The sequence below is a fragment of the Nannospalax galili genome, unplaced genomic scaffold (assembly GCF_000622305.1).
Source record: "Nannospalax galili isolate Female #2095 unplaced genomic scaffold, S.galili_v1.0 scaffold1408, whole genome shotgun sequence".
In the NCBI taxonomy this organism is placed as follows: Eukaryota; Metazoa; Chordata; class Mammalia; order Rodentia; family Spalacidae; genus Nannospalax; species Nannospalax galili.
The window spans coordinates 605,438-620,926 of NW_008357131.1; the positions used below are offsets into that span (position 1 = coordinate 605,438).

Sequence of the window (15,489 nt, forward strand, 5' to 3'; positions counted from 1 at the left end):
AAAATCCTAGAGAGCCCCCCCCCATTAAGTCCACACTCAAATATAGATCCTGTGACTTCCCAACAGCTGCATAAAATGACAAGAGAGGTGCCTCATGGTGTTCTCGGCTGATATATCCTTAGCCCCTCCCCTCACATGCAGCTAAGGTCAACTGCAAAAAATTCTTTTAAAAAGTCAGGCATAGCCTGGCATGGTGGCACACGCCTTTAATCCCAGTACTTGGGAGGCAGAAGCAAGAGGTGCTCTGTGAGTTCCGGGCCAGCCTGGTCTATACAGTTAGTTCCAGGCCAGCTGGGGCTACAGGGAGACCTTGTCACAAAAAGACCATAAAAAAGGCCACTGAGGTCAGTTTCCACCAGGCGTACTGAATATCACTAGCTCAGCTGAAGCCGATAGGAGGTGTATGTGAGGGAGCTTTGTCCTTGGCGAATTGTGGATGACTGTGCTGGGGCCTTTATTGTGGGCACCACAGGTGGTGGTATCTTTCAAGCCATCAAAGGTTTTTGAAATTCTCCAGTGGAAGTAAACCACAGACTTCGAAGGTGCTTGACAGCCACTAAAACCAGGGCTCCACAGTTGGGAAGTAGCTTTGCAGTGTGGGGACAACTGTTTTCCATGATAGACTGCAGTATGGTTCAAGTAAGAGGAAAAGAAGACCCCTGGCACACCATCATGAGTGGAGCCTTGACAGGAGCCATCCTGGCAGCAAGAAATGGACCATTGAGTCAGCTGCAATGGGTAGCATTTTCCTGGCTTTAACTGAAGGAGCTGGTATCTTGTCACAAGGTTTGTGTCTGCACAGTTTCCCAATAGCCCTCAGTTTGCTGAAGACCCTCCCAGTTGCCTTCAAGCCAGTTACCACCCTCACCTTCCACAGATTACAGACAATACCAATAGGACTTCTTTCCCAGGGTTTCTCTAACTGGAGACTTCTGTCTGGTTTTTGTTTGTTTGTTTGTTTTTTCTGTGTGTGTGTGTGTGTGTGTGTGTGTGTATGTGTGTGTACAGTTATTCAGACAATAAAGATCCTGGGACTTTAACGGGTAAACGAGCTTGCCATCAGCCTGATAACCTAAGCTCAATCCCTAGGACCCACACAGTGGAGAGAACTGACTCCTACAAGCTGTCCTCTGACAGCCACACGTGCACCATGGCACATTAAATATATATGTACACAGGGCTACACAGTGAGATCCTGTCTTGAAAATAAAATGTCTTTAAGAAAAAAAGATAAATGCAGTGTTTAGAAAAAGAAAATACAACATGGAACAAATTCAAGACATTTTCAGCAGCACTTTGCCTGTGTTATATTACACAACTTCACTGTAACCTTAATTCTGAACACACAGCACACACACTGCACTGTACATGTGAGTAAACATGCCAACCTGAGTTTCACAAAGAATTGCTAAATGAATGTGGAAGAGATGGCTCAGTGGTTAAGAGCACTGGTTGCTCTTGTGGAAGATCTGGGTTTGGTTCCCAGCACCCACATGGTGGCTAACAACTGGCTGTTAACTCTAGTTCCACAGGATTGAATGCCCTCTTCTGGCCTCCACAGGTATTAAACGCACAGGTAGGTGGCACACGCCTTTAATCTCAGCAAGCAGGAGGCAGAGGCAGGTGGATCTCTCTGAGTTCAAGGCCAGCCTGGTCTACATAGTTAGTTCCAGGCCAGCTGGGGCTACAGGGAAACTCTGTCTCAAAAAGACCAAAACAAATCAACCAACCAACAGGATCATCAGATGCTTTTTTTCCTCGGTGTGGAGTAGCAAAAAAAAAAAAAAAAAAAAAAGACCTATTTGTATTTCTAGCACAGTTCTACGTACTTACAGAACTTCCCGAGTTCATAATTTGCTTTTTCTACTGATGGAGAAACCACAGACAACAGGTCTGTCTACTAGTGGCAAATATTCCAAAATAGATGGCCTTACACTTTTTGATAAAGGGAAAGGGATGGGAATGTTGGTAAACTCAAGAAGGAGTCAATCACCTATCTGTCTCTATTATAAAGCATGTGCAAAGTCCTCTGAAATGCAACACCGAAGACTGGTGCTCTTTCATAAAATCTCTTCCAAGGTACTTAAGACATAAGAAAGAGAGGCTGGTGAGTGGCCTTGTCGTCTGGCTTTCTCTTCTAGTGTGGATGCTTCCTTGGCTCAGTCTCGGGTCCACAGTCTAGACACTGAACACAATGCCTTCAATTAAGTTGCAGAGTTATGATGGAGAGATATTTGAAGTTGATGTAGAAATTGCCAAACAATATGTGACCATCGAGACCATGTTGGAAGATTTGAGAATGGATGATGAAGGAGATGATGACCCTGTTCCTCTACCAAATGTCAATGCAGCAATACTTAAAAAGGTCATTCAGTGGTGTACCCACCATAAGGACAACCCTCCTCCTCCTGAGGATGATGAGAACAAAGAAAAGCAGACAGACGAAATCCCTGCTGAAAGTTGACCAAAGAACACTTTTCCAACTTATTTTGGCTGCAAACTACTTAAGACATCAAAGGTTTGCTTGCTGTCACGTGCAAGACTGTTGCCAATATGATTAAGGGGAAAACTCCTGAGGAGATTCCCAAGACCTTCAATATCAAAAATGACTTACTGAAGAGGAGGAAGCCCAGGTGCACAAAGAGAACCAGTGGTGTAAGAAGTGAAGTGCCGTATCGACACTGACTATGAGGATGATGCCGATACGAGTTGCACTGCTCTGTTTATAATTGTTAATAGTAGACAAATGCAGCAGCAAGTAGTTGTGTTAGCACAATGTCCTCACTGCATGTGTAGTTCCAGTACAGATCCCAAACCTACCGTTGCTGAGTCACTTCTATGATGAGTGGAATTTGCTTTTTTTTTTTTTCTTTATTTTGAATAAAACCAAATTAGGGTTCTCTGCAGAAAGTGGCATTTGGGCTTTCCCTCTTTCTGTAAAGCGATTTCTGCCTAGTTTATTGTCCAGTTAACTTCAGTGAGTTTTTCAGAGTTGGCATTGTAAATAAAACAACTTACGCTGGGCATGGTGGTGCAAGCCTTTAATCCCAGCACTTGGGAGGCAGAGGAAGGCGTATCTCTTTGAGTTCAAGGCCAGCCTGGTCTACATAGTGAGTTCCAGGCCAGCTGGGGCTACAGGGAGACCCTGTCTCAAAAAGGCCCAAAAAAAACCTTATGAAAAGTTTTCTGTAATAGAATTAACAAAATACAGTCTTTATTCATGAGTTGGAAACTGGAAAAGGGTGACTTGAAGCTGATGTTCCAATGGGGTTGATGGAATCTTCCAGTCCCAAGTGAGGCAGGCACCACTGCTGATTAGCTTGATGTAGCTTTTATATATATATATGCTGGAGAGATGGCTCAGTGGTTAAGAGCACTGGATGCTCTTGCAGAGGACCCGAGTTCAGTTCCCAGAACCCACATGGTGGCTAACAACTGTCTGTAACTCCAGTTTCAAGGGTGATCCAATTCCCTCTTCAGGTGTCTGTGGGCCCTGAATGCACAACTGTATATTTACATACATGCAGGCAAAACACTCACACATAAAATTTTTTTTTTAAAGGCATGAGAAGCCAGGAGTGATGGCACATGCCTTTAATCCCACCATTCAGGAGGCAGAGGCGGGTGGATCTCTGTGAGTTGGAGGCCAGTCAGGTCTACATAGTAAATTCCAGGCTAAACAATAAAATCATGTCTCCAAAAACGAAAACAAAAAAGGCATGAAAAGAGATCAGTGTCTTCTGTTCTCCACAGGCACTGCATGACACGGTGCACTTATACACATGCAGGCAATATACTCATGCACATTAAATTAAAAAAAAAGAACCTGCAAAATTTCTCAGTGATGAGGTAAAAGGTAATTTTCTACTTGTCATTTCATTTGCTAGAAATTTACCTGTCAGAGGCAGGTGGATCTTTGTGAGTTCAAGGCCAGCCTGGTCTACACAGTGAGTTCCAGGACAGCTGGGGCTACAAGGAGACTCTGTCTCAAAAAGACACACACACACAAAAAAAAACTAAAATAAGGTAGAGAGATGGCTTAGTGGTTAAGAGCACTAAGGTTCCCAGCACCCACATGGTGCTAACTCTAATTCTAGGAGAATAAGACTCCCTCTTCTGGTATCCTCAGGCATTGTATGCACGGGTATACTTACATACAAGCAGGCAAAACACTCATACACACAAAAAATAAATATTTTAGCCGGGCGTGGTGGCACACACCTTTAATCCCAGCTCTCAGGAGGCAGAGGCAGGTGGATCAAAAAATTAAAGTAAAATGAAAAGGGGCTAGAGCTATAACTCAGAGGTAGAATGCTTGCGTAACAAACTCGAGGTCCTGGATTCAAGTCCCAGCACTGAAAAAAACAAAACAAAACCCAGAAACAAAAAAACTAAAATAAACTGGACATAGTTACCCCACCCATGTAATCCCAGCACTTAGGAGACTGAAGCAGAAGGGTCATTGTGAGTTCAAGGTCAGCATGTAACATAGGGTGAAACGGTATCTAAAAAACACCCAAAACAGGACAATAGGAGTTGAAAATGTGGCCCAGTAGTAGAGCATTTACCTAACATCCAAGGTCTTAGGTTTGATCTCCAACACAACACTATGTACATATGTATGTATTTATGTACAGCTAGGGTTGTAGTTCAGTGAATACAGCATGTGTCTAGCATTATGGATGGATGGATGGATGTCACTCCTCTGTACAAGATCCATACCTGTAATGCTTCCCATCTCATTCTAAAAAGCTAAAATTCTTCCACCACTCCAAACATCCTTTCTTATTGGGTCCACATTCACACTACTCCCTTACATCATCAACTTCTATCAATGACCTGTCCTCCAGCCAAACTAACCTACTGCTGCTTTGGGAACCTAGTAGTGCTTGTTCCGATCTCCTGGCCACATGTTCTCTGTGCCTGGCTCACTCCTCTCCCAGGTATGCACCCAGTTTCACACAGCTAGCAGCTTTCAGATCTTTACTCAAAATGTTTTTTAATAAAAAATCTTTAACTGCTACATCAAGTAACATCCTCATTACCTTCTATCTAAAATACCTTTATGTACATGTATATATGGTATCTACATACTCACCTACCTGTGCTGACCAGCAAACCCCCAGGACTGCCCCCCGTCCATGCTGTTACAAAAGCTTGCCCGATGCCTGGCTTTTTGTATGAGTGCTGGCAATCAAACTGAGGTCCTTATGCTCATGCAGTACTTTACCCACTGAGTCATTTCCCTAATCAGCTAATATACCTTTTTTAAACAAATAAAAGTAGCCTGGGGGGTGGTGGCCGCACGCCTTTAATCCCAGCACTTGGGAGACAGAGGCAGGTGGATCTTTGTGAGTTCAAGGCCAGCCTGGTCTACATAGTGAGTTCCAGGACAGCTGGGGCTACAAGGAGACCCTGTCTCAAAAAAGATAAACAAAAAACAAAAACAAAAAAACAAAAGTAAAAAGAGCAAGAGGTAGCTCAATGTTGAGCATCTGTCTAGCACGCCCAAGTCCTAAGGTTCAATCCCCAATACCTCACCAAATAATAAAGTAGATGTGATAATTCACACCTATAATCCAAGAAGTTGAGGCAGGAAAACTTCTGTGAGTTCTAGGCCAGTCTGGGCTACATGAGGTCCAGGCCAGCCTGGGTTAGCGTGAGACCAACAGAAAAAACGTGACTTGTTCCTGCCTGTCACCACCTCCCCTCAAGGATGATACTACTTCTCTTGAAGGAAACAAAAAGAAAACTTGGTAACATTTTTCAAGTGTAGAGAAGTATCACTGGCATACTAGCTTTTATGGGGTTGCGAGTTACAGTAGTCAGGAGCCAATTCACTATTTTAAATAAATGAATTACCAGAAAATGTGGGTGTGATTAGTGTTGCTCTAGGGATATGAAGCCTAAATCTGTGCTATGTGAATGTTTGTTCTCATGTGGCTTCAAAAAATTCAAAGCAGGCAGGACCTCAACACGGTGATCTAAATTAACAAAGGAACAAAGGAAACATCTGTAAAAGAGGAAAAGGTCAAAACAGTGTATCGAGGGAGCTGTGCAATGCCTGATATCAACATTTCATTTGAGCTGCTGAAAAGGTTAGATTACATATTCGTTGCCATCAGCTAACTTAATTAAAAAGTCTAGCCAACTCCAAAGCTATAAATTCAAAATTTTTACTTTGGTCACTTTGAATTTTATTTTGATTTCTGCATTTAATTTTAACAATACAAAACAAAAGGGAAAATCAATTATTTTTGGTTTTTTGTTTGGTTCCTACACATACTCCCAGTTTGGCCTCAAACTCATCATCCCCCTGCCTCAGCTTCCCAAATTTTAGGATTATAGGTATACACCATCACGCCCAAGAAGGGTAAAATCTTAAAAAGCTGCACCATGCCAGGCGTGGTACCCTACACCTTTAATCTCAGCACCTGGGCGGGGGGGGCACAGAGGCAAGCCTTGTGCTCTCTGTCACTTCAGGGCCAGCCTGGTCCACATAATGAGTTCCCAGGCAGGAGATCCTGGCTCAAAAAGAGCCCCCCCCAAAAGCTACACTATATAGTAAAGGCACAGTCCATATAAGATAGTTGATATTTGACAAGCTCCTCAGTTTTGCAAAATTAACATGGACAACTAGGTGTGGATAACACCTGTAGTCCTAGCACTTGGGAGGCTGAGACGGGATTGTTGAGAGTTCAAGGTCAGCCAGAGGTACGGTGTGAGACCCTGTCAAAAAAAACAGCAACCAAAAAACAAAAAACCTTTTAAAAATTATTTTATTATTGTGTGTGTGACCTGTGTGGGCGTGCACGTGCCACAGCGTGCATGTGGAGTTCAACTTGAAGGAGTCAGTTCTCTCCTCCCACCATGTTGGTTCCAGGGATCAAATTCAGATCATTAGGCTTGGCAGTGAGCACCTTTACCCACTGAACCATCTTACCAGCCCAGCAACTAAAAATTACAATGGACATTTCTGAAGCCTCTGATGTTCACTGCAATCACAGCTTCACTGTTAAGACAGGGAAACATGGGATAAATTGGTAAACACTAAGAGTTACTGCTGAGTTTTTTTTTTCTAATTTTAAAATTGTGCATGTGTATGTGTGCATGAGTGTGTTGTGTGCACCCAAGGGAGCATTTGGAGATCAGAATACATGTGGGGCCGGGCATGGTAGCACACGCCTGTAGTCCCAGAGGCAGGCGGATCTCCACGCCAGCCTGGTCTACATAGTGAGTTCCAGGTCAGCTGAGGCTGCAAGGAGACCCTGTCTCAAAAAAAAGGCAAAAAACAAAACAACAACAACAACAAAAAACCCACACCAAAAAAAAAAAACCAGAATATATGTGGGAATCAGTTCTGTCCTTCCACCGTGTGGATCCCAGGTATTAAAATCAGAGTGTCACATTGAGTGGCAAGGGCCTTTATCCACTGTTCGAGCAATCTCTCTGACCCTTGTTTTTGTCTGAGACAGCTTCACTATAGAACCCTGGTTGGCTTGAGGTTTGGTAATTCTCCTGCCCCATCTTCCCAAATGCTGGGATTACAGGGTATGCCACTGCACCAAGCTACTATGCCTTTTCTTCCCTAAATCATCTCTAAAGCCAATTAAGGACAGCCGTAGCCAGGTGTAATGGCTCATAATCCCAGCACTTGGGAGATGGAGGTAGGAAGATCTGGTGTTTGAGACTAGCACAGGCTACATGGGGGAAAGAGGGCAAGATGACATAGTCAGCCAAGGGCAACACCCAATGAAAAGGAGCAGAGAAGTTCACCTCTGAGGGGCCCATTGATACAGTACACATAACTAAGTCAGCTTTCATTCCAGAGAACAGGATGAGAAAGATGGGACCTAAAGAAGCCAATGGAAAGTACCTAGGTGATAATTCAACCTCAGAGGTCTCTCTGGTGCATTTTCTTTTTTTTTTTTAATTTTTAAAAAATATTTTATTTATTATTTTTATTTTATATGAATGTATTGCCTGCATGTGTGTAAGTGCACCCATATCATTCAGTGCCTGCAGAGGTCAGAATAAAGCATTAGATCCCCTGGAACTGGAGCTACAGATGGTTGTTAACCACCATGTGGGTGTTGGGAATCAAACCCAAGTCCTCTGCAAGAGCAGTCAGTGCTGTAGGTAAGTGCACCTGTGTTGTGCAATGCCCAAGGAGGTCAGGAGAGGCTGTCAGATTCCCTGGGACTGAACTGGACAGTTGTTAGCAGCCATGTGGGTGCTGGGATTCGAACCCAGGTCTTCTGAAAGAACAACCAGGGTTCTTAACTGCTAAGCCATCTCTCTATCCTCACATTTTCTTTTTTTTTTATTATTATTTTTATTTCATGTGTATAAGTGTATTGCCTACATGTATGTGAGTGCACCCATGTCGTGCAACATTTTCATTTTTTTATCAGCCTAATGAGTATGGTGCCACATAAGGAAAGGGATCCAGAACAGGACAATCTTCACCTCTTTTTAATGGTAATGCATTTATCTACACCTACCATTCCACTAATATTTATGTTTCTTTGGAGGTCATTGATTTTTTTTTTTTTCAAAGACAAGGTCTCCCTGTAGTCCCAGCTGACCTGGAACTCACTCTGGCTATATAGACCAGTTTGGCCTTGATCTCAGAGATCCACCTGCCTATGTCTCCCTGGTACTGGGATTAAAGGTGTGTGCCATATGCCATGATGTCTGACAGGTTCACTAATTTATGTGCTTCTCCCCACTTATACATTCCCTACTTATCTTGCTAGGCAAAATAAATTTACAAAAATAAAGATAATATCATATCCATCAAGGAACTTAGTCTGCAAGTGTTTGTGTTCTCAGATAAGGCAAAATAAATACTAGAGAGCAAAGAGCTGTGGAGGCTATGAAAAATTCAACAGTCATGTGGCCCTCCCCAGGCACAACTCCAGCCTAAACTCTGTCCATTCTATTCCCTGCCAGATCTGAGGAACCACAAACCAAGCCCCCAACAGACTTCAAGGTATCACTGAACATTCTCAACCTGTTAAGATCCTCTCTCATCTTCATAAAAAGTTCCTCTTCCTCCAAGGATAGATTCAAATAACTCCAAACCTGATCCTTAACTTGAACCTTTAAAGAACAATTAATTATGCTTCTTCTGAATTCCCCGAAGCTTTTGTTTATAAAAAAAAAATTTAAAGCACTTTATCATTATTTATCTGTGCAGTACCCCCATGAAGTGTGAGATCCTAAGTCACCTTTCTATCTTCTCCTACCAACATCCCCTAAAACGGTGTGTCAAGCACTGTTTAAGCACTCCACATGCCATCCACTCATACATTAATCATCACAATAAAATTGCAACTCAGAAACTCTCATCATCTCAATTTTACAGATAAGCGGGCCTGTGATCCAACAATGTAATACAGCACACATCTGTAGTCCAGCACTATGGAGACTGAGTTCCAGGCCAGCCTGGTCCATATACCAAATTCCAGACCAGCCAGGGCTACACAGTGAGACTCGGTCTCAAAAAAAACAAAAGTTTATAACATTGACTATAGTCATACTATACTTGTTTTTTATTTAGGTGTAGGCAATCAAATCCAGGGCCTTACCCATGCTACCACGTATTCTATCACTGAGCTGTATTCCTAGCCTATAACCATAATTTAAAATTCAGCCAGGCTCACATCTGTAATTCCTTCACTTACAAAGGAGAAGTAGGGGGCTAGAGAGATGGCTTGGGACTGACTGCTCTTGCAGAGGACCCAGGTTCAATTCCCAGCACCCATATGGCAGCTAACAACTATCTGCAACTCCAGTTCAGGGGGATCCAACACCCTCTTCTGACCACTGTGGGCACTGCATGACACATATGCACTTACACACAAACAGACAACATACTTATACACATAAAATAAAAAATATTTTTAAAATTAAAAAAAAAAAGCAGAAGTAGGAGTACCATAAGTTTGAGGTCAGCCTGATCTGCAACCTGCATAGCAAGTTCCAGAACATCTGGGGCTACAGAGTAAGACCCAATTTCAATAATGTAAAATAGTCATGGCTGGGGTTGAAGCTCAGTCAGTGATGTAACACTTGCTTAGGGAATGGGAGGTCCTAGGTTCAATTACTAGCACTACCAAAAAAAAGTTAAATACTCACATAATGTGTGTACATACTTAACCATGTTTCCTGATGGAGTGAACACCTGAGGCCACAGCGCTACACTGTTTCCCCAGGGACTTCAGTTCTGGAGTTAAAGCACTAGTCTTAGTACTGAGCTCTTTCCTACTTCTCTTTCACCAAGACTACGGTTAAAAACATTAGTCAGAATACTGGTCTAGCATACACTAGGACCTCTGTTCCCTCAGCACTGAAAAAAAACAAAACAAAAAAACCTGCAGGTAAGCTTCTGGATCAGCACATGGCTAACACTGAATCTCACTAAAAAGAAACCCTCTAGCCAGGCTCATGCCTATAATCCTCCCAGCACTCAGGAAGTAGAGGCAGGAGGAATGACTGCCCTGGGCTAAATACAGTCAGACCCTATGTCAGAAGAAAGTACTGCTTCTGCAAAGGAAAAAGAAAAGTACTCTCTGGGCTTCGGGATGGCTCAGGGGGTAAAAGGTATTTACCGCTAAGACCAAAGACCCGAGTTTGATCCATGGGACTCACGTGGGAAAAGGGAGAACAGACTCCAGCAAGTTATCCTCTGCCCTCCATATATGTGTTGTGGTATATGTTTGCACCCCCACCTACAAAATAAATAAATGTAAAATAAAATTTTTAATTTTCTCAAAACCACTGCATTTCAATGTAATTTATTAAAGTCTTCTGAATTAAAAGAAATAGTAGAGTTGGGTATGGCAGTACACACCTATAATCATAGCATTCAGGTACCTGAGGCAGGATGAAGAGTTAAAAGACAGCCTGGGCTACATAAGGGAGACCTTGTCTCCAAACAAACAAACAAGAAAACAACAACAACAACAAAAAAAAACAACAGGGGCTGGTGAGATGGCTCAGTGTTAAGAGCACTGACTGTTCTTGCACAGGACCCAAGTTCGATTCCCAGCACCCACATGGTGGCTAACAATGGCCCAATTCCAGGGGAATCCAATGCTCTCTTCCGACCTCAGAGGCACAGCATGACATGGGTGCACTTACATACATGCAGGCAATACAAGCATACACATAAAATAAAAAACTAAAACATAATATTAAAAAGGAAACAGAAAAGTAAAAGGGAGAATGATGTAACTTCGTGTAAAACTACTTGCCCAGAAAACACAAAGCTCTCCATTCAGTCCTCAGTCCCAATAAATAAATTAATCAACAAATAAGCACACATATGGGGCCAGAGAGATGGCTCAGCAGTTAAGAATACTGGTTGTTCTTGCAGAAGGCCTGGGTTCGAATCCCAGCACCCACATGGCAGCTAACAACTGTCCATAACTCCAGTCTCAGGGGATCCGACAGGCTCTTCTGACCTCCGCAGGCATTGCACGACATGGGTGCACTTACAGTCAGGCAATACACACATACACATAAAAAAATAATAAATAAAAAAATATTTAAAAAGGAATAAAGCATGGAATAAATGGACAAAACCAAGACCAGAAACCAAAAGAACCCATAAAATTTGGCAATGCATGTCCAGTGTCTGAAGCATGTGGTATCAGGATAAGAGCTCTGGTTCCTTTACAGCCCCACTCTCATGGCTTTTCCAGTGGCAAATTCCAGCTGGTTTAGAATTCACTACAGAGACCAACCTAGACTCCATCTCACAGAGATCCGCCTGCCTCTGTCTCCAGAGTGCTGGGATTAAAGACATAAGTCACCGCTCCCAGCTCTTTCACTGCATCTTTTAGATGCCCAAAGGGATTCTGACTTTGCCACACAATGCTTGTCCTAAAGCTTTCTTTTAAAGTCTGATTAGAAGCCTCTACATCTCTGCTACCTCAAGCACCATGTATGACTCCTATAGCCACATGCAGTTTGAGCAGTACCTAATTTTATGAAATTATTGCCGCCTCATTTTCTGTGTGATTAGGCAGCATAACTCAGACATGAATTTCCACAAATGCCTCAGGGAGACCAGCATGTTCCACTGGCTCTCTTTCTAAGAGAAAGTCCCTGAAATGAGTTTGCAGTTTTATAACATAAAGCCTGTTCTGTGTGGATTTAGACAATGCTGGAGATGCCTTAAAGGAATCTTTCTTAATTCCTGAGTCAAAAATGTTTGGCTTCTTCTTAATGGTGCCAATCTTTATAAAAACCACAGTCTTTTGTCCAAAATTCAATTTCCTTCTTTCCTTGCCAGACTGAATATTTTCCAAATCTTTCTGTTCTGCTTTTTGTTCATGATCTTCATTATAAATCTGACTAAAAATAGCCAACACTCACCACTTTAGAACTTTAATGCTAAGCTGTTTTAAAATCTTCTCAGCCAAATTAATTAGTCCATAACCTTTACATGCTGATCTTCAAGTAGTATCATAACACACACTATATGTAGACAAATTCTTTGCTGGAATGTAACATGTATGTCTTCTAGTCAAATTTGCAATTTTTCATATATTCCAATTTGAAATGTAATGACCTCAGTGGCAGATCACACAGCACAAGGCCCTTGGTTCAATCCCCAATACTGCAATAGATAAATAAATTTAAGTTCAGAAAAAAAACTTTCTTCATTTTATTAATATAGTACACCTCTGTCAGACCTAAGGGTTACCTGTCTGCCTCTATCTGTAAATTCCACAATAACAGCAAGAGCAATAACTGCACACTTGACTAAATGGGTGAATGAATCTATTTTGAATTTCATCAATCCAAGGTGGAATGAGTGCCAAAGGAAAACACCATGCAAATCCTCCCTTTATGTGCAGGACATCCCTCTGGGTCTACAGCCCAGAGTTCTTAATGTCCCTCAGTTTCACCCTCAGCACCACGGTTATATACAAATACCATCCCTCTGGGTCTAGAGCCCAGAGTTCTTAATGTCCCTCAGTTTCACCCTCAGCACCACTGTTATATACAAATACCATCCCTCTGGGTCTAGAGCCCAGAGTTCTTAATGTCCCTCAGTTTCACCCTCAGCACCATGGTTATATACAAATACCATCCCTCTGGGTCTAGAGCACAGAGTACTTAATGTCCCTCAGTTTCACCCTCAGCACCACGGTCATATACAAATACCCATTTTTAAGACTGTCATTGTCTTAAACAAGAGAAAACACACAAAATAGTTTTACCAGTTTCCTCACTTAACTGAGTCCCCTCTCTCAAACTCAAACCCAGAATCTAGTCTGTCTTGTTTGTTGCTCTGTTCTCAAAGCCTATAGTGATACTTTGTACTTAAGAGATGATTTAATAAATATTAAATGAGTCGAATGCAAAATGCCTGGTGCTCAAGTAATGTTGGCTATTATTTCTATTTTAATGACTATTAAATTTTTATTGTTTATATTAAGCGATGCCACCCTTCCCCCAAGAACTTCACAATTCTAGGAAGCACATTAGATAAATGGGATGCCGAAATGAAGGGAAGAATAAAAATACACCTGGATCACAGCGTAGGACTAGCCAAAGACAAAGTATCTTAAAGAAATACACAACCTGACCCCAATTCCGGACTTTGCCAAGTGAGGTGGACACATACTCATAAACCGGGATTACAATAATGAGTTTTCACACTTGTGCATGTGCAATGGTCTGTGCAGTGCGTTCTACGGGGCTCAGAGAACCCAACAACTCCAGGACAATGCAGAAAACGTTCCTCATACTCCATTTTTCAGATGGGGCTACTGAGACTCGGGGAGCGCCAAGGTCACAGCCTGTACATGGGGGAGCCGGGACGTGAGCCCAAGCAGTCCGACTTCCGAGCCTGCACTCAACAGGCCCCTCCGGAACGGCACTCTCGCGTCAACATCTAGCATACAGCTCTCTAAACTCGTGGGAAAAGGCTTCCAGGGACCGGACCTGCCGCCCGATGTCGCAGAGGAAACAAAACAATACTTCTCCCGCCGCAAGTCCGAAGGACGCCTGCCAGGCCTGGGCTCCAAGGCCGCTGTCTGCACAGCCTCCCTCGCACCCCGAGCCCCGCCGCGACTCAGGAAGCGCCCGGTGACCGCGAGGGCCCGCCGAGGCCCGCGGCACCGCGTGACCTTGGATCCAGCGCCGCGCTCCGGGCCTCAGTTTCCCCGTCCCGGCCTCGCGCCCGTGGAGCCGCAGGACCCTCACACGCCCCCCTCAGCAGCCTGCCTTCCACCCCGCTTACGTTGGAAGGCGGCCGCTCCGGGGACACCCACCATCGCCGAGCACAGCTGCAGTGCAAACGCCGCCCGCCTTGACCGGCCGCCGTAGCCCTCAGCAGGCTCGACCGGGAGACCTGCACCCCCGGATTCCGCCAGAGCCGCAGGGGCCGCCGTTAGGCCGCACCGCACCGCCCCCCAGCCGCCCCGCCCCGCACGCTGGGCACGCCCCTGCCGCGCGCTCCCGCCAGCCAAACAAGCACGCGGAAGCCCGGCCTGACCGCGCTCAGGGGAAGCCCCGCCCCCAACCTGACCCGCCCCTTCCGTTCAGACAGGCGCCCTATCTTGGAGCTTCCTGCACCTCACACCCGCCTCCCCCGCTGTCAGCGCAGCTGTCAGGAGTACAGCTCTGCTCTCAGCTCTGCACTTCCGGCCGCGGATGGGGCGGTGACCCAGAGGGGGGCGGAGTCCAGGGCGTGGTTTCGCGGGAAGGACAAAGCCTTGCCTGAACTCTCCAGGTGCTGGCTTGATTTTGCAGTAGTCTTTGGTAGCATGTCACTCTTCCCCTGTTTGCTTTTGATCTGTTCACTTAGCTATTTTTACATTGTTATATGTGCGAATCTGTGCGTGGACGAGCGTAAGCCAAGGGAGTTCTCTCCTTCCACCTGTGGGTCCAAGCAAAGGCTTGACAGCAAGTGCCTTACCTGCTGAGCCATCTCACAGGCCCTTCTTTCCCTTTTTGGACTGTAACTTTCTAAATGTTTAAAATATATGGATAACTATTATCTATCATTGATTTTTTTCTTTACTATATGTATTTTTTTCTCTCTCTTTTTTTAAAGGTCTTTGGGACACAGTCTCTCTGTAGCCCCAGCTGTCCTGGAACTCGCTATGTAGACCAGGCTGGCCTCGATTTCACAGAGATCCGGGATTCACCTGCCTCTGCCTCCCCAGTGTGAGCAGCCAGTGCTCTTAACTGGTGAACCATTTCTCCAGCCCCAGTTTTTTGGGTTTTTTTTTTAAATAGGAGCCGGGCGTGGTGATGCATGCCTTTTATCCCAGCACTGGGGAGGCAAAGACAGGTGGTTCTCTGAGTTCAAGGCCAGCCTGGTCTACATAATGAGTTCCAGGACAGCTGGGGCTACAGGGAGACCCTGTCTCAAAAAGATTTAAAAAAAACTAGGTCTCACTATAGCCCTGGCTGATCTAGAACTCATGTATATAGACCAGGCTGACCTTGAACCTGCAGTCA

At 44.2% G+C, this 15,489-nt stretch overlaps 1 protein-coding gene and 2 pseudogenes across 4 annotated transcripts in view; 2 read left to right on the forward strand and 1 right to left on the reverse strand.

Annotated features, from left to right (window-relative positions):
• Nucleotides 1-897, forward strand: part of LOC103751570 — a 37,759-nt pseudogene extending 36,862 nt beyond the window's left edge.
• Nucleotides 1-14,448, reverse strand: part of Cbfa2t2 (CBFA2/RUNX1 partner transcriptional co-repressor 2) — a 157,123-nt gene extending 142,675 nt beyond the window's left edge. For 3 of the 4 annotated variants that reach the window (XM_029557153.1, XM_008855057.3, XM_008855056.3), the window contains exon 1: nt 14,264-14,448. In XM_029557153.1, coding sequence (XP_029413013.1) covers nt 14,264-14,297 — 34 coding nt within the window. In that variant the 5' untranslated portion in view covers nt 14,298-14,448. Of the gene's footprint in view, nt 1-10,656; nt 10,735-14,263 lie in introns of those variants that run through there. The other variant, XM_029557152.1, reaches the window with a different exon arrangement.
• Nucleotides 2,109-3,046, forward strand: LOC103751568 (annotated as a pseudogene).
• Nucleotides 14,449-15,489: the final 1,041 nt, after the last annotated feature.